This window comes from Bos taurus, chromosome 26, assembly GCF_002263795.3.
Source record: "Bos taurus isolate L1 Dominette 01449 registration number 42190680 breed Hereford chromosome 26, ARS-UCD2.0, whole genome shotgun sequence".
In the NCBI taxonomy this organism is placed as follows: domain Eukaryota; kingdom Metazoa; phylum Chordata; class Mammalia; order Artiodactyla; family Bovidae; genus Bos; species Bos taurus.
Window position 1 is genome coordinate 35902723 of NC_037353.1, and position 26634 is coordinate 35929356.

At 35.9% G+C, this 26634-nt stretch overlaps 1 protein-coding gene across 5 annotated transcripts in view; it reads left to right on the forward strand.

Annotated features, from left to right (window-relative positions):
- Nucleotides 1–26634, forward strand: part of ATRNL1 (attractin like 1) — an 815618-nt gene that overhangs the window by 365296 nt on the left and 423688 nt on the right. For all 5 annotated transcript variants that reach the window (XM_024985963.2, XM_059882070.1, XM_059882071.1 and 2 more), the window contains one exon: nt 2274–2352. In XM_024985963.2, the coding sequence (XP_024841731.1) occupies nt 2274–2352 (79 nt within the window). The remainder of the gene's footprint in view (nt 1–2273; nt 2353–26634) is intronic.

A 26634-nucleotide genomic window follows, 5' to 3' on the forward strand; every position in this document is an offset into this window, starting at 1 on the left:
TGGACCACTTGCTCAGTCACCTAGAGAAAGCTTCAGGATTAATAAAATAAGGTTATTGCTTCTTATTTTTTAGGAGATGTGGGACTTAAGCACTTCTGAGAAATTGAATTTAGACGAAGCGAAAGGTTTATAAATATTTGGGAGAAAGACAATTATGTAAAAACCAGAAAGGCACCTCAGTGGTTGATCCTGGGGAATATGTAGAACAACTGGTTGTGAGATGGTGTGCAAGCTCAGAGTTCCTAACAGGTGGGGAGGAAAGAGTTTGAGGCTTACCTGGCTCATTTTGAATTTTTGCTCTATCACTTAAACTCACTGTATGACTGTCAGCAACTTACTTTGAACTTCTCTGAGCACTGGATTGTTCTTTTCTAAAATGAGAATAGTATATCCTGTCTGGAAATGTTCTTAGAACAGTGTGACATACCTAGCACTTATCTGGAATGTGTTCCTACTCAGTGTATCGGTGTTAGAGTTGTCTTTGTCGTCATCATTGAAAGATATTCTAAGATCTCTAAGTGAGGCAAGGAGAAAAAATATATTTAAGCAGAAAAAATATATTTAAGGATTTGACAAGAGAAGAAAGTGTCAACATTTACACTGCTTATGAGTGAATCAATTGATGAATACAACAATTGTCATTAAGAGTGAAGACCAGGGTTTTTTTGTAATGACCAATGGCCAGTGAATTTGTAGTGGCCCTATTCCACTCCCTTCTGGGTCACTGGAACAGACTCTGATGCTGGGAGGGATTGGGGGCAGGAGGAGAAGGGGATGACAGAGGATGAGATGGCTGGATGGCATCACCGACTCGATGGACGTGAGTCTGAGTGAACTCTGGGAGTTAGTGATGGACAGGGAGGCCTGGCGTGCTGCAATTCATGGGATCGCAAAGAGTTGGACACAACTGAGAGATTGAACTGCACTAAACTGGATCTTTTGATGGCATAATCTTTGACCACAGAGCAAAGGAAGAGAAAAGAAGCAGTAATGTATGGCTGGGGTTGATTAATCATATTCACATAAATCTGTTATTTTGAGATTTATCAGTCTCAAATTACTGCTAAAATGTATATTCTCCGTTATCATTGTCTATGGCATATTGTATGACCACATGTATATACATTGTAACTGAATTATTTCTTTTTTTTTAAATTTTATTTAATTTTTAAACTTTACATAATTGTATTAGTTTTGCCAAATATCAAAATGAATCCACCACAGGTATACATGTATACCTGAATTATTTCTTAATTTACACATTGGCATATACAAGGATTCTCAACTTCAGTACAACTGATGTTTTGGGTTGAATAATTCTTTGTCACTGGGGGCAGTCCTGTGCATTTCAGGATACTTAGTAGCATGCCTGGCTGTACTCACTAGAGTATAGTTGTACTTCTCTCCCATTGTGATAATCAGACATGTATTTTGTTGTTCAGTTGGTAAGTCATGTCCAACTCTTTGCGATCCCGTGGACTATAGCACGCAAGGCTTCCTTGTCCTTCACCATCTCCTGGAGTTTGCTCAAACTCATGTCCATTGAGTCCGTGATGCCGTCCTACCATCTCATCCTCTGCTGTCCCCTTATCATCCTGCCCTCAGTCTTTTCCAGTAGCAGGGTCTTTTCCAGTGAGTTACTTCTTCACATCAGGTGGCCAAAAAATTGGAGCTTCAGCTTCAGCATCAGTCCTTTCAATGAATATTCAGGACTGATTTCCTTTAGGATTGACTGGTTTGATCTTGCTGTCAGAGTCTTCTCCAAAATTGCAGTTCAAAAGCAATACGTATCTAGATGTTTTTAAATGTCCCCGGTCCGGGTCAGTGGCAGACGGGAAAGGGCTAGATCATCTTCAGTTCAGAACTATAGGAATATTCTCAGATACAAGTTGGTTGCTGATAATTTAAAATGAATAAATGTGTGATCTTTAAATTTATAAAATTGCCAGAATTTATGACTCGTACCAATTCTAGATATATTTATTGCTATGTAAAACCAGCAGAATTATAAAGTTACATTCCTTCTGACAGAGAAAATCTGAGAGATAGACTCTACTGTATCTTAAGGAGTATAAATAATTTTTTCTACATGTATACCTTGATTTTACTTGAGAATGTTTTAAAAATTTCTAATTTACTCTTCTTTCTCTTGAATATTTACCAAGGCAAAGTGATTAGTTAAATATATGTAAAAATATTCTACATATTCTTTTATTATTTCATGATATATTACAAGTGTTTAAAGCAAAATTTATTTGTGTTTTATTTTCTAGTTGTTTTTTATCTTTATTATTGGTGGCTGCTGTGGTATGGAAGATCAAGCAAACATGTTGGGCTTCTCGGCGGAGAGAGGTAATAGTAATATTTACTTAATGTTTTGTTTAAAGATTCAGACAAACATATGGATCTCTAGTGCTTAATTGACATGCTCCTTTCAAATAGAGTTTTTCAAATGAATTTCATTTATTAAGATTGAACGAGTCAATCTAGCATTGTTTAAGCTTTAGAGCAAAATTTGCCACCGTCATCTTAAATCCATATCTGTAGAAGCATTGTTTAGTTGAAAGCAGTTTTTTTAAAATACTGTTAGAATTTATAGTGAATACAAATATTAGTTTTATTGATTAAATAACCTTCAATCACTTTAATTTAGGTAATTATATTATAAAAACATAATTTATTTTTATAACTCTTAAAATTTAAAGGAATGTTCTGGGCAATAAATATTAATTTTTTGGTTTGTAGCTCATAGAATTTTTTAATTTTCAAATTTTTTCCATTTCATGGGTATCTGATAATCCAAGTATGTCTGTATTGCCCCTCAATATGACACATTACTATAGCAGAATTAATCATGTGTATCTGTTATAATCTTAAAATTGATAAAAAATGTAATAGTCTTACAGAACAACAGCTTATGATATAAATATATACAAATATAGTTTCTTAACTTTGTATGTAATAGTTAATTGAAAAGAGCAAAGAAATATTAGAATATGAGGACCCATGTGTACAGTAGATTTATTGTTCTATGCTTTATATAATGGAAAAGCAAGTTTCTGTTTTTATTAATATTATTTCAGTCTATTACTATTAATATTAGTAGTATTAGCATTCTATTTGCTGTTGCATTGCCCAGTATATTTTTATATGTTTAATTTTGTGCAGTGATGTATAGCAAAGATATAATTGCTTACCTACTTATTTTCATATAATAAAAGATTATGTTTCAAAACAATCCAGAATATTCCAAACTATAGAATTAGTAAATAACATGAGTTCTTCTTAATTATTCTGTTTTCAAATATCCAGTGCCTACCTATGTTTGCAAACTTGAAACCACTTCCCTGCATATAAATTACTGATCCTAATTACCTCCACCTTTCTGATTTTCTGCATATGGTCAGTGCAGTGTCAGTGAGAATTTACTTGGTATGATGCTATGATAAAAAGTAATCCAATTTAAAAGGAGTTTTTAAAGTGTAAATATATAAATATTTTGCAAAAAGAGTTCTGTGTAGAAATCAAAAATCTTCTACATATGCTAGGCAATTTGTTAAGGTAAAAGTATAGATTCAGGAAGGCTAAAACAAATGAAACATAAGTGAAGCAGTTTGAAGACCTTCCATAATGGAAGAGAACAAGTGACATTTTATGCCTCTAATTCATTAAAAAAGAGGTCAGGAGCAATCAGGGAGATTGGGTTCATACTTCATTATGATTAGCAATGTTTAAGTATCTGATTTCTACAGTTTATAAAGTATAACTATATAAATATAGCATTGTGGAAAAATCAGTGTACAACTCTGCCATTAACTAGCTGGGTGAGTGCTCTAATTGAATTTGCTTTCCTCTTGTATTGCACTATATAGCTTAATCTCAGTTAGAGGTTCCTAGAACTGTAGGAATGTTTATATTTAATGACTAAAGTTTATAAGCTATTAAATATTTGAGAAAAATGTTGAGAATTGTTCATTTAATTATGAAACTTTGACACTTTTCAAAATGACAAATTATTCATTAAGCTATGACCTCAGTATAGTAATGTTTACTGCATATTATTGGATGCTCTGGTAAAATGAAACTACTTAAATTTTTAAAATATAAATATATAAAGATTTTTAAACTTTTAAATAAAAATATATAAATATATTTAATTTTTGACTGGCAGTCAAAATCTTTCAAAGTATGTGTTGCACATTTGAGAATGAAGGAAAACTAGGAAGGATGAACTTGGTTAAGGACCTCCGGACCTGTTCTGATCTGTGGTTCTAAATGTTATTGTGTCCTCTTGATAATCCGCAATTTAATGTCCTTCTTTCCAAATCTTTTAGGTAATGAGTCTTTTTAGAGTATAATAATATTTGCATTTAATTTGCTACCTCTACGAAAATTTAAAAATCTGTCCTGTTGAAGGGTCATGTCATGTTACAATATCATATGTTAAGAAATATTATGAGGAATTTTATCATTTATAATTTTATTAAGTCTTTTAAGTATAAAATTACAAATGTCTTAGAAACCACTCATATGCTGATGTCCAAAGTAAAGATGACATTATTTTGATGACTACCGGACATCTAATTAATTAGTAATTTTTGAATTATTAAAAGATTGTCATTTTGGTTTTAGAGACTCAAAGACTTTTAACTACCCAGTGGTAACAAATGTGGTAATCCCATTTATAGACTTTCTGTAAATGGAGGTTAAAATGTATTTTTATCTGTCTTTATTCAGTCATACCTAATAGATTAACACTAACATTCCCCAAAGGAAAAGACCTCAGTATTTTTTCTTTATATGGAGATGTTGCTTTCTCTAAAGCGTTAAGACTTCAGTTATTATAAACCACAAAGGATCCCTGTGAACAGTAGAATGACAATTTATTTGTAACAGTAAATGAAGGTCATTTAAAAGATTCTTCCTTTTTAGTATTTCTATAATTTTGTTACAGAAATTGTGTTATTTGATTGTCTAAATATAAGGACTGTTTTAAAATAAGTAGTATCTTTGAATATTTTAAAAATATATTGTGTTAATTAAACCAGACATACTCCTGTTTTATTTTTAGCTATTTGAAACTTTGGGTCTCATAAACACACACATAGAATTTTGTGTTATAATTTTAATATCAGAAGCCAGTTAGTAATTTTCTGCCTTCAAATAATACCTCTTGAAATGCAGGGGCTCTTAAAAACACAAAAATGAAACTATAAAGGAGTTTAATTTTAATGTTACCTCTTCATATAAGAGCTCAAAACTCATTTCTGTGACAACTCTATTAAAAACATGAACCTTTTGTGTGTATGTGGGGGTGCTATGCTAATGAATGGATACAGTAAGTGAATATTGATCAGTGGAAATACTATTATGTATGAGAAGAATTAGTTCATTTTTATAGCTTATTCTTGTTACATAGGTCTTGAAAACCGTCATTTTCAGTGGCATATTTAATTTTAGATAGTCATTACATTACAAAAACATTTGTTAGGACCAAGTATATGTTAAAAGGAGACTTTTAAAATAGAATTGTTGTGCTTAATAATTTTCATGCTTAAACTGAAATTTGAGATTTTCAGTTCAGTTCAGTTCAGTCACTCAGTCGTGTCCGACTCTTTGTGACCCCATGAATCGCAGCACGCCAGGCCTCCCTGTCCATCACCAACTCCCGGAGTTCACTGAGACTCACGTCCATCGAGTCAGTGATGCCATCCAGCCATCTCATCCTCTGTCGTCCCCTTCTCCTCCTGCCCTCAATCCCTCCCAGCATCAGAGTCTTTTCCAATGAGTCAACTCTTCGCTTGAGGTGGCCAAAGTCCTGGAGTTTCAGCTTTAGCATCATTCCTTCCAAAGAAATCCCAGGGCTGATCTCCTTCAGAATGGACTGGTTGGATCTCCAGGCAGTCCAGGGTATCAAAAGGCATACACTCATTAAAATGTTATGATTACTCCTTGTAATAAAGAAATCTACTTTTATATTTGACTAACATAAGTGAAACTATTGTGCATATCTTAATAGTTAGAAGAAGTTAATTTTTTCAGTTGACACATTTATTCCCATTTATTTTGGGTGGTTTAACTGTATTATGCCTCCATTAAAATCTAACTGAAATATCTATGGAATAATAGATCCCATAAACAAAGGTAAGGTTATGTTTAATCAACTTCATAATTCTATTGGGTTTGTGTATTTGAATGATTGCGTTTCTTATACCAGGAGCTTTTATTTCTGTCATTCTCTTTACTGTTCTTTAAAGGATAAAAATATATTATTATAGATCATTATCACATTATTTGCTTGTCTTTCATAGGATGATAATGCATCTCTAATGCTTGAAAATGAATAAGAACAATATTGGGGATAAGACAGTGTCCACTGAGTAATTGATCTTTTGTTCATGTTGCTCTATTTTCCTACACATTTCACAGTCACACAGCATAGACCCTAAATTAGAATTTAACACAATCTACCTGAAATTTGAGTTAGAAATAATAAACTGAAACTCATAAATAGAATCTAGTAGCTCTGAGTAACAAACTAATTATTTTCTCTGTATCTGTTCTAGGTCACAAAAAAATACCCAGAGAAAAATTAATATCATTGTTAAACTTTACTAAAGACATGTCATGAATAAATAATTTATGATAAAATTATCTCTGAGAGGGTAAATTTGCAGTAAATGTGTTCTCATCTAAATATTATTAATGCAATGAATCAATGTTTACAAAGTAAGTTGCTCTACCTCTTTGGAAATACATCCAATTTATTTAGAGAGAGGAGAGTGGACATAGAGTGAAGAAAGTAATGAGAACATATTATTTGGGGGTGGAAAAGTTAAAATTAATTAGTTAGGTACTCTACAAAACTTCTTACAGAATTTCTTGGTACTTTAAGAATTTGCATTTTACTTTTAATAGTCAAAGATTCCAGTATCTAGATAAAACTTTCCATGAAACATGTTCCTTTGTCAAAAAAGCAACAAGCTTTAAAATCGTTATTAAATAATGAGCTCATGTAATGTCCATCTGTACAGTTAATGGCCTTAGTATTACTTTATATTTACTTAACATTTACTCTAACACTGTGATACAAATAAATCCTTATTTGAGGTAACATAAAGAAAGACCATTGCCTATTAATTATGGTTCTCTTGCCACTAAGAGTGTTTGTTTTATACTTATTCAAAGGACTCTTAAATAATTACTTAGATATAGATTTTATTATATATCATCACATGTATTCATTGAACAGAAAGTAGAAGCAAAATAAATTGGTCAAGCTATTACCAAAACTTGTTCACATTCATAGTTCAGTTTTTCATAAATCACTTTTTGACTTAAAAAATGTTTTGTGTATTTCACATAATATCATTGACTAGAATAATCAAGTTTGTGTCTGTACAAGCAATGACAACTATATCATAACTGCCATCTGGCCAGTATTGGTTGTACAGTTTCATTGATTGTAAGACACATCAGACTTGAGAGATATTAAAATGTGAAAACAATGTCTTAGAGTCAATAGAATATGGTAGGGCCTACTTTATAAGGTTTATGGTACTAAACCAGTTAATATGGGCTGAATACCTCACTGCCTATTACTTACCAGACTACAACAAAAGTTAGCTATGGTTGTTGAGATGTAAAATAAATAATGACTAGTGTTATATTATGCATTCATATTAATAACAGCAGCTCCTGTATATCTAGGATTATTTTCCTCTTCCATATCCACTTTGACACAGGGGTTATCAATCTAGCAGGTACTTTGGAATCACCTGTAGATCTTAAAAAATATATTTATGTATCCCTGAGTGTCACTCCAGTACTCTACCGCCACCTGATTCATAAATCAAAATTTCTTTGAGTCTCAGCTTGATGTATCTATTTTATGCCCATAATTGATTATAATATGCACCATTAGCACTGAACTTCTCCTCTTAGAGAGACAGAAAAACATTGAAGGGTTTTCTACAGAAGAGGTAAGTGATTTGAGTTAAAAGGCTGTGCTTTTAAACTGATAATTCCACTGTTGTGTTGAGACTAAATTATAGACAGACCCTTTAGACACAGGGAGACTAGTAAGTAGGTTATTACCATACCTTGTGAGAGATGATGATAGCTCAGATCAAGAGGTGGCAGTATATATGGCAAGAAGTGATTGGATTATGAGTACTTCTTGAACATAATAACTGGATTAAATGAATGGGGTGGTGTGAGAAAGAAATAAACCAAGCATGACTTCAAAGGATTATAAAAACAAGTGTGACTTCAAGGTTTTTGTCTGAGCAACTGTAAAGATAAAGTTGCCATCAACTGAGATGGAGTTGATTGCAAGTAAAATTGGTTTGATGATATGAGTTCATTTTTTCATGTTAAGTTTGACAGTTCAATTTTACATGTTACATTGGATATATAATTAGACAAGTCAAGGAAGCAGAAGTTGATTCTGGATGAGGAAATAGATGTGGACAGGAGAGACAAATTTGGGAATCTCAGAATATAGATATAGAGAGCAAATAAAATCATGAGATTGGATGATATCACCAAGAGAGGAGAGTTAAGCCCTGAGGCATACAAATATATTGTTATAAACTGACTGTGTTCATTCACAGATTAATATTTGGGGCTCTGAACCCCAACGTGATGGTATTTGGAGGGTAGGTCTTCGGAAGGTATTTAAATTTACATGAGGTTGGTACAGTTGTGATGGGAATAGTCCCCTTATGAAAAAGAAAGAGACACAAGAGCACTGTCTTTCTGCTAGTACACAGAGGTCTGTTACACCTTTCTAGCACCCTCTTCACAAAATAGATGAGTTAATCAAGAGAGGTATGAACCATTCTTCCTACTAGCAGCTCTGGAGCAGTAGCATAGAAATTTTGCCTAGGATGACAGGTGGTTGTAAGAAGGGAGAGCTTAAAAGTGTCTCTTTAAGTGAAGTGACTTTATTTGGAACAAATTATAGGTAAATTTAACCCTAAAGCTTCTCTTGAAAATGGAGATTGTGGTGGTAATCAATAGAGGAGACTAATTTCTCCATGAGACCAAAAAGCTAAGTCATAAATCATCTAGAAATTTACCAGAAAGATCCAGGGCTATATAACATGACAAAGATCCCTCCTAGGGCTGTAAAAAACATCAAAGCACTGGTCTCAAATATTATCCCTACGTGCATGCTCAGTCACTTCAGTCGTGTACGACTCTTTTCAACCATATGAACTGTAGCCCACTAGGCTCCTCTGTCCATGGGCTTCTCCAGGCAAGAATACTAGAGTGGGTTTCCATGCCCTCCTCCAGGGGATCTTCCCAACCCATGGATAGAACCCATGGCTTCTGCACTGCAGGCTGATTCTTTACCCACTGAGCCACATGGGAAGCCATTTTCCCTACAGTGGGCCCCAAATTAAGTGGATCAGATTACAAAGCAATTTAAGCCCTAGAGCATTATCAGAAGCAATAATCAGGCATTAATTCATGAGGCTCATGGATCAGATGAGATCAGATCAATCGCTCAGTCGTGTCCGACTCTTTGTGACCCCATGAATCGCAGCACGCCAGGCCTCCCTGTCCATCACCAACTCCCGGAGTTCACTCAGACTCACATCCATCAAGTCAGTGATGCCATCCAGCCATCTCATCCTCTGTCGTCCCCTTCTCCTCTTGCCCCCAATCCCTCCCAGCATCAGAGTCTTTTCCAATGAGTCAACTCTTCGCACGAGGTGGCCAAAGTCCTGGAGTTTCAGCTTTAGCATCATTCCTTCCAAAGAAATCCCAGGGCTGATCTCCTTTAAAATGGACTGGTTGGATCTCCTTGCAGTCCAAGGGACTCTCAAGAGTCTTCTCCAACACCACAGTTCAAAAGCACCAATTCTTCGGCGCTCAGCTTTCTTCACAGTCCAACTCTCACATCCATACATGACCACAGGAAAAACCATAGCCTTGACTAGACGGACCTTTGTTGGCAAAGTAATGTCTCTGCTTTTGAATATGCTATCTAGGTTGGTCATAACTTTCCTTCCAAGGAGTAAGCGTCTTTTAATTTCATGGCTGCAGTCACCATCTGCAGTGGTTTTGGAGCCCAGAAAAATAAAGTCTGAAACTATTTCCACTGTTTTCCCATCTATTTCCCATGAAGTGATGGGACCAGATGCCATGATCTTCGTTTTCTGAATGTTGAGCTTTAAGCCAACTTTTTCACTCTCCACTTTCACTTTCATCAAGAGGCTTTTTAGTTCCTCTTCACTTTCTGCCATAAGGGGTGTCATCTGCATATCTGAGGTTATTGATATTTCTCCCAGCAATCTTGATTCCAGCTTGTGCTTCTTCCAGACCAGCGTTTCTCATGATGTACTCTGCATAGAAGTTAAATAAACAGGGTGACAATATACAGCCTTGACGAACTCCTTTTCCTATTTGGAACCAGTCTGTTGTTCCATGTCCAGTTCTAACTCTTGCTTTCTGACCTGCATACAAATTTCTCAAGAGGCAGATCAGGTGGTCTGGTATTCCCATCTCTCAGAATTTTCCACAGTTTATTGTGATCCACACAGTCAAAGGCTTTGGCATAGTCAATAAAGCAGAAATAGATGTTTTTCTGGAACTCTCTTGCTTTTTCCATGATCCAGCGGATGTTGGCAATTTGATCTCTGGTTCCTCTGCCTTTTCTAAAACCAGCTTGAACATCAGGAAGTTCATGGTTCACATATTGCTGAAGCCTGGCTTGGAGAATTTTGAGCATTACTTTACTAGCGTGTGAGATGAGTGCAATTGTGCGGTAGTTTGAGCATTCTTTGGCATTGCCTTTCTTTGGGATTGGAATGAAAACTGACCTTTTCCAGTCCTGTGGCCACTGCTAGTTTTCCAAATGTGCTGGCATATTGAGTGCAGCACTTTCACAGCATCATCTTTCAGGATTTGGAATAGCTCAACTGGAATTCTATCACCTCCACTAGCTTTGTTTGTAGTGATGCTTTCTAAGGCCCACTTGACTTCACATTCCAGGATGTCTGGCTCTAGGTCAGTGATCACACCATCGTGATTATCTTGGTCATGAAGATCTTTTTTGTACAGTTCTTCTGTGTATTCTTGCCATCTCTTCTTAATATCTTCTGCTTCTGTTAGGTCCATACCATTTCAGTCCTTTATCAAGTCCATCTTTGCATGAAATGTTCCTTTGGTATCTCTGATTTTCTTGAAGAGATCTCTAGTCTTTCCCATTCTGCTGTTCTCCTCTATTTCTTTGCATTGATCGCTGAAGAAGGCTTTCTTATCTCTTCTTGCTATTCTTTGGAATTCTGCATTCAGATGTTTATGTCTTTCCATTTCTCCTTTGCTTTTCACTTCTCTCCTTTCCACAGCTATTTGTAAGGCCTCCCCAGACAGCCATTTTGCTTTTTTGCATTTCTTTTCCATGGGGATGGTCTTGATCCCTGTCTCCAGTACAGTGTCACGAACCTCATTCCATAGCTCATCAGGCACTCTATCTATCAGATCTAGGCCCTTAAATCTATTTCTCACTTCCACTGTATAACCATAAGGGATTTGATTTAGGTCATACCTGAATGGTCTAGTGGTTTTCCCTACTTTCTTCAATTTAAGTCTGAATTTGGCAATAAGGAGTTCATGATCTGAGCCACAGTCAGCTCCTGGTCTTGTTTTTGCTGACTGTATAGAGCTTCTCCATCTTTGGCTGCAAAGAATATAATCAATCTGATTTAGGTGTTGACCATCTGGTGATGTCCATGTATACAGTCTTCTCTTGTGTTGTTGGAAGATGATGAAAATGACCAGTGCATTTTCTTGGCAAAACTCTATTAGTCTTTGCCCTGCTTCATTCCATATTCCAAGGCGAAATTTGCCTGTTACTTCAGGTGTTTCTTGACTTCCTACTTTTGCATTCCAGTCCCCTGTAATGAAAAGGACATCTTTTCTGGGTGTTAGTTCTAAAAGGTCTTGTAGGTCTTCATAGAACCATTCAACTTCAGCTTCTTCAGCATTACTGGTTGGGGCATAGACTTGGATTACTGTGATATTGAATGGTTTGCCTTCGAAACGAACAGAGATCATTCTGTAATACCAAAGACAGCAGGTAGCTAAAAAGAAAAATCTAGAAAGAAGCAGTCAAAGAGAGCCGTGATCAAACCACTGTAATCTCAGGTGACTGCACAGGCCCAAAGCTCCAATCTCTGGAACAAGGTCACAGGCTGCACTGCAGAGAAAATAGGCTTCATTCAAATAGCCCGACATTGTTACTGCACAAACAAGCTTGTAAAAACATCAAGTGTTGGGTATGTTGGGTAGGGGGCGGGAAAAGAATCACTATCCAGAGTTGCTGCAGTCTATTACCTAAAATGTCAGTGTTTTTCAACAAAAAATTATCAGCTGTTCAAAGAAAGATGGCTTTGCAGTGCATACACAGGACAAATAGCAGGCAACAGAACCTGCTGAGAGAACTCTGCAGTTAAATTTCACTGACAAAGACTTCAGAGCAGCCAATGTAAATATGTCCACAGAACTAAGGAAACAGTGATTAAAGAAGGACAGGAAAGGAGGATGGAAATACCTCATTGCATAGAGAATACCAATAACAAGACAAAATTATAAGAAAAAAAAAGAGAACCTAATGGAAAATCAGAATTGAAAAATACAGATTGGACGTAAGGAAAATTATAAGCTTTTTATCTGAAAAGGAAACCATAAACAAAACAAATAAAAAATATTCTACAGATTAGGGGGAAATATATGTAAATAATACGAACCACAAAGGCTTAATTTCCAAAATATATAAGTAGTCCATGAATCTCAATAACAATAACAAATAAAACAACCCAATCAAAAAATGAGCAGAAGACCTAAACAGACATTTCTCCAAAGACATGTAGATGACCAAAGACACATGAAAACATGTTCAACATCATTAATTATAAGGAAATGAAAATCAGAACTACAATGAGGTACTACCTCACACCAATCAGAGTGGCCATTATTTAAAAAAATATATAAATAGCAAATGCTGGAGAGGGTGTAGATAAAAGGGATCCCTCCTACACTGTGGACTGGAATGTAAATTGGTACAGCCACTATGGAGAACAGCATGGAGGTTCCTTAAAAATCTAAAAATAGAGCTACCCTATGATCCAGCAGTTCCACTCCTATGCCTGTATCTAAAGAAAACTATAATTCAAAAATATACACACGTCCTTGTGTTCATAGCAGCAATTTTTACAATAGTCAGATAACCTTAATGTCCATTGACAGATGAATGGTTATAGACAATATGGTATACATAGGCAATGTAAAATTACTCAGCATGAAAAAGAATGAAGTAATGCCCTTTGCTTCCGTGGTGGCTCAGAGGATAAAGCATCTCCCTGCAATGCAGGAGACCCGGGTTCGATTCCTGGGTTGGGAAGATCCCCTGGAGAAGGAAATGGCAACCCAGTCCAGTATCCTTGCCTGGAGAATCCCATGGACAGAGGAACCTGGTGGGCTGCAGTCCACAGGGTCACAAAGAGTCGGACACGACTGAGCGACTTCACTCACTCAAATCCCATGGACAGAGGAGCATGGCGGGCTGCAGTCCACAGGGTCACAAAGAGTCGATGAGCGACTTCACGCACACAGTGCCCTTTGCAGCAGCATAAATGGACCTAGAGATGTTCCTACTCGGTGAAGTAAGTCAGAGAAGGCAAATAACACATGGTATCACTTATATGTGGAATCCAAAATAGGGCACTAGTGACCTTCTTTATGAAGCAGAAACAGACTCACAGACGTAGAAAACAAACTTATAGTTACTGGAGTGTTTGGGGGAGGGATAAATTAGGAATTTGAGATTCACAAATACAAACTACTACATATTAATATAGAATAGATAAACTACAAGATCTTACTGTATAACACAGGGAAGTACATTTAGTGTCCTACAATAAGCCATAATAGAAAAGAATATGAAGCAAAACAAGCAAAAAATCTTGAGAGGAATGAAAACGAAAACATGATATTCTGAAACTTACGGGACAAAGCGGAAGCAGTGCTCAGGGGGAAATATATAGCTGCACGTGCAAATGTTAAAAAGAAATTCAATCCGTAGCTTAACCTTCCACGTTAAGGTACTTAGAAGAACAAACTAAATGTAGAGGTAGCAGAACATGAAGGAAATAATAAAGACTAGAGGAAAAATTAATGCAATCGAGAACAGAAAATGAAATACAAAATCAGTGAAGACAAAATTGGTTCTTTGGAAGATCAATAAAATTGACAAAAAAGCTCACTAGGTAAGAATAAAAGAAGATTCAAATCACTAAAACTGGACGTGAATGAGGCAATATTATGACTGACCTTCTGGAAATACAAGGCATCCAAAGGTATGTTCTGAACGTCTGTATGCCAACAAACTAGATAATTTAGCTGAAATGGAAAACTCCTAGAAATGCATAAACTGTCAAAACAAATTCAGTGAAGACATATAAAATCTAAATCATGTAGCAAACAGAAGGATTGCATTAGTAAGTTCAAAATTTCCCACTAGATAGATCAATGTCATGTCTGTAACCAGCACATACAGTGCCCAGACCTTTCTTTCTGATACAGTTCTTAGATGAAAGGAACTAGGGTGTTTTTAAGAATTGGCCAATTCTAAGACTGGGACAGGGAATATAAAAATTGAGTTTGGAGGTTTTTGTAGTGCCATAATGTTAGGAATTGTTCAAACACACACCCACATAAACACTACAATGATGTGAGTACGTCAAAGGAACAGTAGAGCCACCAGCAACAATTCCCATGATCGTACAGGAACAATTTGAACAGTAAAGTAATGTTTCATTATAATCAGGTATATAAAATAAATATCAATGAGCCCATACTGATAAAAAGTTATTAAATAAATTAATAAATGGGGCAGAACTGATGTTGTCCCATGAAGAAGAATGCAAAATAATTTTATATAGGTACTTTGCCCCTAACTGGATACTCCTTAAGTGTGAGATAAACATAGTGAGTCCTTGCAAAGAACACAGTAAGGAATAGGGTAAAAAAAGTAGAACTGAGTCACATTGCAGCAGAGAATACTGGCAAACACTCCCTTAACCAGGTGGTCAAGGTCAACATCAACAAAGATTTGTCATGGTGATGTGTGCTATGTGCTAAGTCGCTTCAGTCGTGTCCAACTCTTTGTGACCCTGTGGACTGTAGCCCTCCAGTCAGGGTGACAGTATGTAGTAGCTCTGATATGATATAATAAGAAAGGTTTTTTATCTTTGTCTTCTTCCTCCCCAAAACCTATGCCTCTGATCGGATCATGAGTGCAACATTAGGTCAGTCCTAGCTGAGGAACAATACTTGATTCTAAAAAAATACTTGATTAGTACTTATCAAACCCTTAGGAGATACAACTATTAAACGTAATGTGATGTCCTAAAAAGGGTCTTGAAACATCAAGAAAGATACTAGTTTAGAAAGGAAGAGACCTGAATAAAATAATGGACTTTAGCTAATAATTATTAACCAAATAAATATTGGTTCATTAATTGCACAAATATACCATATGAATGCAAACTGATGCTAATAAGAGCAACTGGGTATGGGACATACTGAAACTCTCTGGAAAAAAAGAAATCTTTGCAATTTTTCTACAAATCTAAAACTATTACAAAATGAAGTGTTGTTTTTTTTTTTTAATTTCACAAATTTCACAAAAATCTATGTTCAGATTGCTTAGCTGGTGAATCCTATAAAACATTTAAAGAATTAGTACCAATCCTTTGCAAACTCTTCCAAAAACCAGAATTGAAGGAACACTTCCTAAGTCAGTTTGTGAGACCAATATTATCCTAATACCAAATGCAGACTACAGCATCACAGGACAAGCACAGACTGATATCCATTGTGATCCTCAAGATCATGCTAACAAACTGATACCAACAACCCAAAGAATTATATTCTGTGGCTAGGAGACTGGTTTGGCATCTGAGAATCAGTCAATACAATACACCAAATAAAGAAAATTAAGGACATTGATCACATGAGAATTTTAATAGAGGGTCGAAAAAGCCAAACCCTGTATTAGAAAAAAATGAAGTACTGATAGATGCTACAATAATAGATGAACCTTGACAGCATTAGGCAAATCTGTAGAGACAAAGTAATTTCATGGTTGCCTTGGGCTGGGAGGTCACTGGTTTTTGAGGAGTAGGAGTGGCGGTTGGATAGCAGGTGGTTACTAATAGGTATAGAGTTTCTTTTTGTGTCATTGGGAATATTTAAATTAGATTGGTGTTGATTGTTGCACAGCTCTGTGACTGTACTAAGTACCATTTAATTTATACTTTAAAAGGGTTAATTGTCTTGTGTATGAATATCTCAAAATAGCTGTTAGAAAAAGAGGAGGTGTGATAGGAGAAGGAAGAGAGAACTTAAAACACAAAGTGTAGCTAATTGTTTTGTGAAAAACTGTTTATTTTGTATTGGGGTATAGCCAATTTACAATGTTGTGATAGTTTCAGGTTAATAGACTCAGCCACACATGTACATGTATCCACTCTCCCCCAACCCCGCTCCCATCCAGGGTGCCATATCACACCGAGCAGAGTTCATGGTGCTGTACAGTAGGTCTTTGTTGGTTCTCCATTTTTAGTATAGCAGTGTGTACGTGAAGAGGGTTTTGGCTTCAGTGGGACCCTTGTACCTGTAGAGTGTATATATTTTACACTTGTGAGTTTTGTTCTGGGGAAATTTATGTTCAGTGAGTGCTTCAGGCTAAAGCTAATCCTCCTACTTCTACACTGTATGCTCATTAAATCACAGATAAGGTAACCATATAGTTGACTGAACTTAATTGAACTTAAAAAAAAGCCACACATGTACATGGTTATTTAATTTTGGTGTTGTATAACGTAAATGATTTGCTGCCTGCTGCATAGCATGGGGTCACAAACAGTCTGACAGGACTTAACAGTGAACACAACAACAACGCAAATGGAGTCTTCATTAATTTAATAAGTAGAGCAAAGCAAGGAAATTACATTTTATATTTGAAATCCAAGATCGATGCTTCTTATTGACTATCATTTACATGGGTCAGTATTAGAGGAAACAAACTAAAGTAGAAATCCATTTTTGTTTTGTATTAACACCTACTACGTGACTAGGATTCCCTAATAGCTCAGTTGGTAAAGAATCCACCTGCAATGCAGGAGACCCCGGTTTGATTCCTAGGTCGGGAAGATTCCCTGGAGAAGGAATAGGCTACCCACTCCAATATTCTTGGGCTTCCTTTGTGGCTCAGCTGGTAAAGAATCTGCCTGCAATGCTGGAGACCTGGGTTTAATCCCTGGGTTGGGAATATCCCCCGAAGAAGGGAAAGGCTACCCACTCCAGTATTCTGGCCTGGAGAATTCCATGGACCATATTCCGTGACTGAATTCCATGGACTGTAAGTCCATGGGGTCGCAAAGAGTCAGACACGATTGAGTGACTTGCACTTTCACTTTGAGATGACTAGGATGGGCTCCCCGATAGCTCAGTTGGTAAAGAATCTGCCTGCAATGCAGGAGACCCCAGTTCGATTCCTGGGTTGGGAAGATCCCCTGGAGAAGGGATAGGCTACCCACTCCAGTATACTTGGGGTTCCCTTGTGGCTCAGCTGGTAAAGAATCTGCCTGCAATGCAGGAGACCCCAGTTCGATTCCTGGGTTGGGAAGATCCCCTGGAGAAGGGATAGGCTACCCACTCCAGTATACTTGGGGTTCCCTTGTGGCTCAGCTGGTGAAGAATCTGCCTGCAATGCAGGTGACCCCAGTTCGATCCCCTGGAGAAGGGAAAGGTGACTAAGCACTAGTATGTTCCCTCTTAACATAAAAATACCTGGTTACTAAAAGAATTTTTCTTTTATTAGAATTTGCATTGCCCTTGCTAAAATAATATCTTTTGCAAAGTAGCAGTTTATGATCTTTTGTTTTCCATAAATTATTGTGGAATGATGGACATAGCCTTTTTCTGAATTGTATTAAAAGTTGAGTGTGTAGGAGATAATGTTGCCATCATTCTATATTATCATCATTCATATTTTAAAAATTCTTTAAAATAAGGAATTGTTCCATATAAGAATATTCCATAATTTTCACATCTGTGTTTGAAAATCCCTCCACCTGGCTCCTGGGGCTTCCCAGGTGGCACTAGTGGTAAAGAACCCTCCTGCCAATGCAGGAGGCGGGTTGATCCCTGGGTCAGGAAGATCCTCTGGAGGAGGGCACAGCAGCCCACTCCAGTATTCTTGTGTGGAGGACAGAGGAGCCTGGTGGGCTGCAGTCTTTAGGGTCACCAAGAGTCCAGATGTGACTGAAGTGACTTACCCTGCATGCATGCCCACCTCCTACCTCCTTCCTACACCCTCCCCCTTGCCACTGCACACTATTTTGATAGCTGTATATTATTAGTACTTGGGCATTTATATATACATTTAAGCCTAATTCATAATTAAGCAGTTTGTATAATTTTATGAGCTAAAATTTCTTCTCTTTGTGAACTTTAAAAATACATTTTACTGATTCTAATTAGAAAGAATTGGCTTCCAGCAAAACATTTATGTTCTGACTGAATATAGTTACTGTAATGCATTATGTATTGCTTGTCCAAAAGTAGTTTAGTTACCTAACAGCATATAGTTATCTCTGTCATGTGCTTAGTATTTTTATTTCAAAATAAAAGTGCTTTTATTAATAATATCAGCACCCTGAAAAATTGTGGGTTTTTTTCCTATTAATTCAACCATATTAAAAGGAACATGAAAACAGTAATAAATTGAAACAATTGATACTGGGCACCTCCATCACGGGTAATGGTTTATGGTAAATTGTTGTTGCTGTTCAGTCACTAAGTTGTATTTGACTCTTTGCACCTCCGTATATTGTAGCATGCCAGGCTTCCTGTCCTTCACTATCTCCCAGAGTTTGCTCAAACTCATGTCTTGAGTTACTAATGCTATCTAACTATCTCATTTTCTGCCGTCCACTTCTCCTTTTGCCTTCAGTCTTTCCCATCATTAGGATCTTTTCCAGTGAGTTGGCTCTTCACATCAGGTGGCCAAAATATTGGAGTTTCAGCTTCAGCATCAGCCCTTCCAGTGAATATTCAGGGTTGATTTCCTTTGGGATTGATCCATTTGATCTTGCTGTCTACAGGACTCTTAAGAGTCTTCTTCAGCACCACAATTCAAAAGCATCGATTCTTCGACACTCAGCCTTCCTTTTGGACCAACTCTTATATCCGTACTTGGCTGCTGGAAAAACCAAAGCTTTGACTATATGGATCTGTATTGGCAACGTGATGTCTTTGCTTTTGAATACACTAAGTTTGTCATAACTTTCCTTCCAAGGATTAAGCTGTAAGGAAGTTTAATTGCTGTCATCACCATCGGCAGTGATTTCAGAGCTCACGAAAATAAGATCTATCACTACTTCCACCTTTTCTCCATCTTTTTGCCCTGAAGTGATGGGACCAGATAACATGATCTTAGTTTTTTGGAATGGTTAAGTTTCAAGCCCGCTTTTTCACTCTGTTCTTTCACCCTCATCAAGAGGCTCTTTGGTTCCTCTTCACTTTGTGCCATTAGGGTAGTATCATGTGCGTATATAAAGTTTACTGTATTAGGGATTCTCAGTCAAAGAGAACATTTCAAAATAGTGTAATTTGAAAATGTCTACTCTGGATGATTTTGATGTCCCCTTTAGAGAGGCAATTCTCCTTTCTCATCCCCTAGAGTCATAGTTGTACTGGAAGTAATGCTAAATTGGCATTTAATGACATATACTGTCTTTATCAAGAAATTACCTGGTATTCTTGCTATGTAGTATGTTACATTTATTTATTTTAAAATTATTTTAATATCTGTGTAATTATGGTCTAATTTGGCTTGCCATTCACTGAAATATTTATATACTTTAATTGTGATATTTAGGTAAAACACTATTAGAATAGTATATTTAATGAACATGGTATTTGTAGAATTTGAATGAATCTAATATTGAAGGAGTTAGCTATTTTAGTATATTAATTAATTTGAGTCCGAAAACACTGTTACAATATAACCAGTACCTTGATCAAGGGCAGACAATGACAGCTTGATTCTTTATTCCCTAGCACATACAAACTCAAACTCATTTGATTAGCTAAGGACAAGCATGAGTTTTTCCCCCTCCCTTTTTTTTTTCTAGACACAACCTTTTTCATTTCTTTGGTAATTTATATTACAAAATTATATTCTAATAGTGGAAGAGAATATTAACAGTCACTCTCCTCTCTATTGCAAGTAAACACGGGCACATTGTTACCAAATCAAACATTGTTTTTATTAACTTTACTTGTTTCATTTTTAATATCTATTTTTAATAAGTGATGTATCTGTTTCAAATTCAGCATTTGCACCCTTATTTCCTTATCACTCAATTCTCTCCTTCCCAGAGCCAATCCATGTTACCAGGGCATTTTTGTTTTTGTACTCTTTTGAAGTTATTCAATGCATATACAAGTGACTGTGCACATCCATTGCCCCCTTATTATTTACAATGATGACATATAATACATACACCCTGTTTGGAAGATTTTAACATTTAACTTTAAAATTCTGATAAATTCTTATAATTCTTAGTAATTATTTAAAATAATATCTCATATCTAATAGTGAGGAGTCAAAAGTATGTACATTGATATTTTCATGCTATATCACATTTTGAGTATTTAAATTTTTTTTTCCTCTTTACTATTTATTTCTGCAGTGAAGTCATGAACTTAGACTATTCTTTCAAAGAGATTTTTGTAAGAATTCCAGTATACCAGTTTATTAATTCTGAAAAATAATTATTTTCTAAAACTTTTTATTAAGGTATTACAGTATTGTGTTAATTTCTGCTATATAGCAGAGTAACGCAGTTATACACATATATATTTGATATTCTTTTCCATTATTTTTTATCACAAATATCAAATACAGTTCCCTTTGCTATACAGTAGGACCTTGTTTATGCATCTTGTATGTACTGGTTCACATGTGCTGTTCCCAAACTCCCATTACTTCCCTTGCCTACCCTCACTCCACCTTGGCAGCCACAAGACTGTTCTGTATGTCTGAGTCTGTTTCTGTTCCATAGACATGGTCATCTGTGTCATATTTTAGATCGGACATACAGGCGATATCATATGATATTTGTCTTTCTCCTGACTTCGCTTAGTATGATAATCTCATGTTGCTGCAAATGGTATAATTTCATTCTTTTGAATGGTTGAGTAATACTCCACTGTGTGTACTTTTCATCTGTCACTAGACATTTAGGTTGTTTTTATTTTTTGGCTATTGTGAATGGTACTGCTATGACCATAACTGCGCATCTATCTTTTTGAATTTATGGTTTTGTCTGGATATATGCCCAGGAGTGAGATTGCTGGATCATATGTGTGTGTTAATTGCTCAGTCATGTCCAACTCTTTGCAACCCCATGGACTGTAGCCCACCAGGCTCCTCTGTCTGTGGAATTATCTAGGCAAAAGTACTGGAGTGGATTGCCATTTCCTTCTCCAGGGGATCTTCCCGACCCAGGGATCGAACCCAGGTCTCCTGCATTGCAGGAAGACTCTTTACCATTTGAGCCACCCCAGAAGCAGGATCATATAGCAACTCTATTTTAGTATTTTGAGAACCTCCACATGTTTTCCATAGTGGCTGCACCAGTTTAATCTCCTCTAAGTGAGGAAAGTGAGAGCGGTGGTCGCTTACTAGTGTCCAACTCTTGCACCCCGTGGACTGTAGCCCGTGTATAGGAGGATGCCCTTTTCTGCACGCCTTCTCCAGCACTTATCATTTGTAGTTTTTAATGATGGTTATTCTGACTGGTATGAGAAGGTACCTCGTGGTAGTTTTGATTCGCATTTATCTAATAATTAGCAATGATGAGCATCTTTTCAGGTGGTTATTGGCCATCTCGATGTCTTCTTTGGAGAAATATCGTTTTCAGTTTTCTCCTCCCTTTTAAATTGGGGTTTTTTTGTTATTGAATTGTGTGAGCTGTTTGTGTATTTTTCAAATTAAGCCCTCATTGGTTGCCTCCTTTGCAAATATTTTCTCCCAGTTTGTGAGGTTATCTTTTCATTTTGTTTATGGTTCCCTTTGCTTTGTGGAAACATAAACTTGATTAGATCCCATTTGTTTATTTTTGCTTTTGTTTCTATCGTCTTGGGAGACTGACCTAAGAAAATGTTGGTACCATTTATGTCAGAGAATGTTTTGTTTAGGTTCTCTTCTAGGAGTTTTATAGTGTCTTGTCTGATATTTAAATCTTTAAGCCATTTTAAAATTTATTTTTGTGCATGATGTGAGAGTGTGTTCTAACTTCATTGATTTACATGTGGTTTCCGATTTCCCATTACCATTTGCTGAAGATACATCTTTTCTCCATTGTATATTCTTTCCTTTGTCCATAAGTGTGTGGGTTTATTCCTGGGCTCTGTGTTCTGTTCCATTGATCCATATTTTTGATTTTGTGTTAATACTACACTATTTTGACTACTCCTGCTTTGTAATATCATTTAATGGATGGGGGGATTATGCTTTCTGCTTTGTTCTTTTTCCTCAGGATTGCTGTCACAATTATGTGTCTTTTATGGTTCCATATACATTTTAGGATTATTTGTTCTAGTTCTCTGGAAAATGTCTTTGGTACTTGATAGGGATCACATTAATTCTTTATATTGCTTTGGCTTGTATTGCCATGTTAACAATATTAATTCTTCCAATCCAAGAATTTTGGAAATCTTTCCATTTCTTTGAGTCACCTTCAGTTTCCTTTATTAATGTTCTGTCAATCTTTCACCTCCTTGGTGAGGTGTATTCCTCAGATTTTCTTATTTTTTTATTTAACCTTACAAAGGATTGTTTGTTTACATTCCCTTTCTGCTACTGAGAAATCATTCTTAAAACCACACTCCCAGTGGAGTACCTCTCAAAAGTTCATTGCTCTTATAATAATAAGTAAGTAATAATAATAATGTTTATAATAATCATATAATGAAAATTCCTAAGGATTTCAGTAAGAAATTTAAGGCACAACAAACTAAATTATAATCTTGAGAATTAAAATATTGTAAAACTGCTTTAGATTATATTGTAAACTCTGAAATGTGAATAAATGAAAAATAATAAAATTTGGCATATGCTATTTTTGCTTCATTTAAATTTTAAAAATATTTCTATGTAAATAGTTTGTGTTGGTATAGTAAGGCTATGTAATTGTATGGTTGCTGCTAAGTCACTTCAGTTGTGTCTGACTCTGTGCGACCCCATAGACGGCAGCCACGAGGCTTCCCCGTCAAATTAAAAGGATTCTCCAGGCCAAGAACACTGGAGTGGGTTGCCATTTCCTTCTGCAATGCATGAAAGTAAAAAGTGAAAGTGAAGTCGCTCAGTCATGTCTGACCCTTAGCATGGACTGCAGCCTACCAGGCTCCTCCGTCCATGGCATTTTCTAGGCAAGAGTACTGGAGTGGGGTGCCATTGCCTTCTCCGAATTGTATGATAAGGCTATGTAATTGTATAGTCATTATGTCATGTAGTTATAAGTTTGTATGATAGCATTGTTTTTAAGGGTGGTACAGACTCATAAATCAGCACTCATCTACTGATCTTCCACCTATTTCATTTAGAGCAGTTCATGTTTATTTACCTTGGCCCTAATTTTTTGCTTCGAAAATTGACTTAACAGTGATTTTGAAATGGGCTTCCCAAATACACTCTCCAACTGCTAGTAATTTGAACTATAGTAACATCCAAAGTTAAAATCTACACATGGTTAGCATTTTAGGTAAAATATAGAAGATAATAATTAAAAATCCAGGAGTCATCATTTATACTGGAAATTTCCCTTTTGACTATCTTTTCTTGGGGAGAGAATAGTCTGCCTTCATCTTTAATGGTCTACCTTTGTTTTTATATATTGCTCTTTATCAAATATTTCTACTAGCATAAAAGTGTATTTTTCTTAAAAAATCCAAGTTCTTTTTGTGAAATTCAGGCCGACACGATCCTGTTTAGTCTATTCCTTTTGTATTGCTTCACTAAAAAGCATTAATTTAGTACTTCCTGAAGTACTGACATTGTGGACTCCGGTGAGGTTTATAATTGGAACATTATATTTGACTTTCAAAAACCATTCATAACTGTTTAAACAATTCTACATAAAGCCCATAGTTACTAATCAAAATGAGAGAAATGCACAATTTTTTTAAGGCCGGTTTTATATTGTATCATTGAATATAAAACATTTATCTCAAATAGCTGTGGACAATTTATTGTTACTTTCAGAATAGTTATTTGCCTAACAGATGAGCTAACATGAATTAAGCTGTAAATCAGTTTTACTTCCTTTAGATAATTAGTAATTTACATATAACCTTTGGCTATTCTTTTATCTTAGGGTATTGATATAAGTTGCATAAAATTATTTTCTATATGGAAAATGCTTTGAAATGCAAAATCTAATTAAAATGCAGTATTATTTTAGGACAATTGTGTTGCTACATGATTCTGTAGAGACTATTGAATACCTGAGGCGTATGAACCAAGTGTACGCAAGCTAAATTGTAATCTCTGTGCACTACTCTAGGTTTTTTCTCCATCAGTTCAAACAAGTGAAACTGTCAAAGTGTTTCCAGTGTTGCATTTTCTTTGTCTACTATAAAAACAGCACTAGAAATTGTGTTATTGTTTCTATATTATGCTGTCTAGCCTATTCATGGAGAAGGAGATGGCAACCCATTGCAGTGTTCTTGCCTGGAAAATTCCATGGACAGAGGAACCTGGTGGGCTATAGTCCATGTGGTCACAAAGAGTTGGCCACAACTGAGCGCATCAGCACAGCAGCCTATTTCAAGTCAGGTACAAATTAAAAGGATAAGTTTGTAAGATACACCAGGTAAGAGGGAGGACTTGAGAATGCAGGTTTCCTGCCCATGAGCTGTGATACAGACCCCGGGGGATGCCCTAAAGTGAGGACATCAGCATATTGTTGTTGTCGTTCAGTCGCCAAGTCCTCTCCAGCTTTTGCAACCCCATGGACTGCAGCATGCCAGCCTTCCCTGTTCTTCACTATCTCCCGGAGTTTGTTCATATTCATGTCCATTAAGTCAGTGATGCTGTCTAACCATCTCATCCTCTGCCACCCCCTTCTCCTTTTGCCTTCAGTCTTCCCAGCATCAGGATCTTTTCCAATTAGTTGGCTCTTCACCTTATGTGGCCAAAGTATTGGAGCTTCAGCTTCAGCATCAGTCCTTCCAGTGAATATTCAGGGCTGATTTCTTTTAGGATTGACTGATTTGCTCTCTTCTAGTCCAAGAGACTCTTGTAAGTGTCTTCTCCAGCACCACAATTCGAAAGCATCGATTCTTTGGTGCCAAGCCTTCTTTATGGTCCAACTCTCATATCAACACATTAATAACCAGTTAATTGCATGCTGGTTGGTGAACCAGACATCAATAACTGGCAGCTAAAATCCAATTTTGGAGAAAACAAAGTAAGTGGTGTACCTGTCTGTCACCTAGGTCATGCAAAAAGTGTTTGTCGAGAACATCTTATTTGCTTAACACATATTGTTTAGCAACTGCTCAATATTGGGTACAATGGTTGCTTTTCATTTTAAAAGTCTAAAATTATTAGGCTTTTAAAGAGAGTGGATTGAGAATAGAATCTTGCTCTGACTGGAAACTTATGTTGCTAGATAATTAGTTTTCAGAATTTTAATGTCTTGGGTAATAGGTTATAATCTTAAATTTTTACAAATATAGAGTTAGTGCTCTTTTAGATTGCTATTTTTTGTTTTCTGTGGTTTTGTGGTAAAATGGACTACTGTATTTAATAATTTTTTGAAATGTATTTGGTTCAGTTTTTTCTCCACGAAAACATCTCATTTTGTTTCAGAGGTTAATTAAAAATTAGGATTTGCCTAATTAAATTTGTTTTTCATATAATTTTGATGGATCTATTTTATCATGAAAAATATATATTAATTAATAGTACATATCAGAAGAGTTGGTCAGGGATACTGTACAGCCAACAACCTATGAAAAATCAAGAATTGTTAAGATTCATTTCACTTTGATGTCTCTGTGGATAGTTTTATTCTATTTTTAATTGAAAACTAAAATCATGTACTTACTCTTAAATCTTTTTAAGGTGTAATTTTAGATTAATGCAAGGACATATTTTTTCCTTATTTTGTTAAGACTTACTCATTTTTTACATCTCATAATTAGCAAATTATCTGCTCATTAGTGAACAACTAGGAGGCATTTTAATAACAGTAAGTTTAATTAGGATGGTGAAAACCAAATAAATTCTCTAGAAAGCGCTTGCAAGGAGAATACTGCATAATAAGTGATCACACTGTCTGTGTTTCCTTTTTGTTTAACCTTTATAAAACCTTTACAGTCTTGCTTCTTGATGAGTGAAATATTTGGTGGCAGCTTGAGTACTATCATTCTTTATCTAGTTGTTACTCTACTTAATATGCCTCATTATTGTTCTTAGAATTACTTTTTATTTTTCTTAAGATAAATGTTTGTTGGATTCAAATGAAGGTGACTTTGACG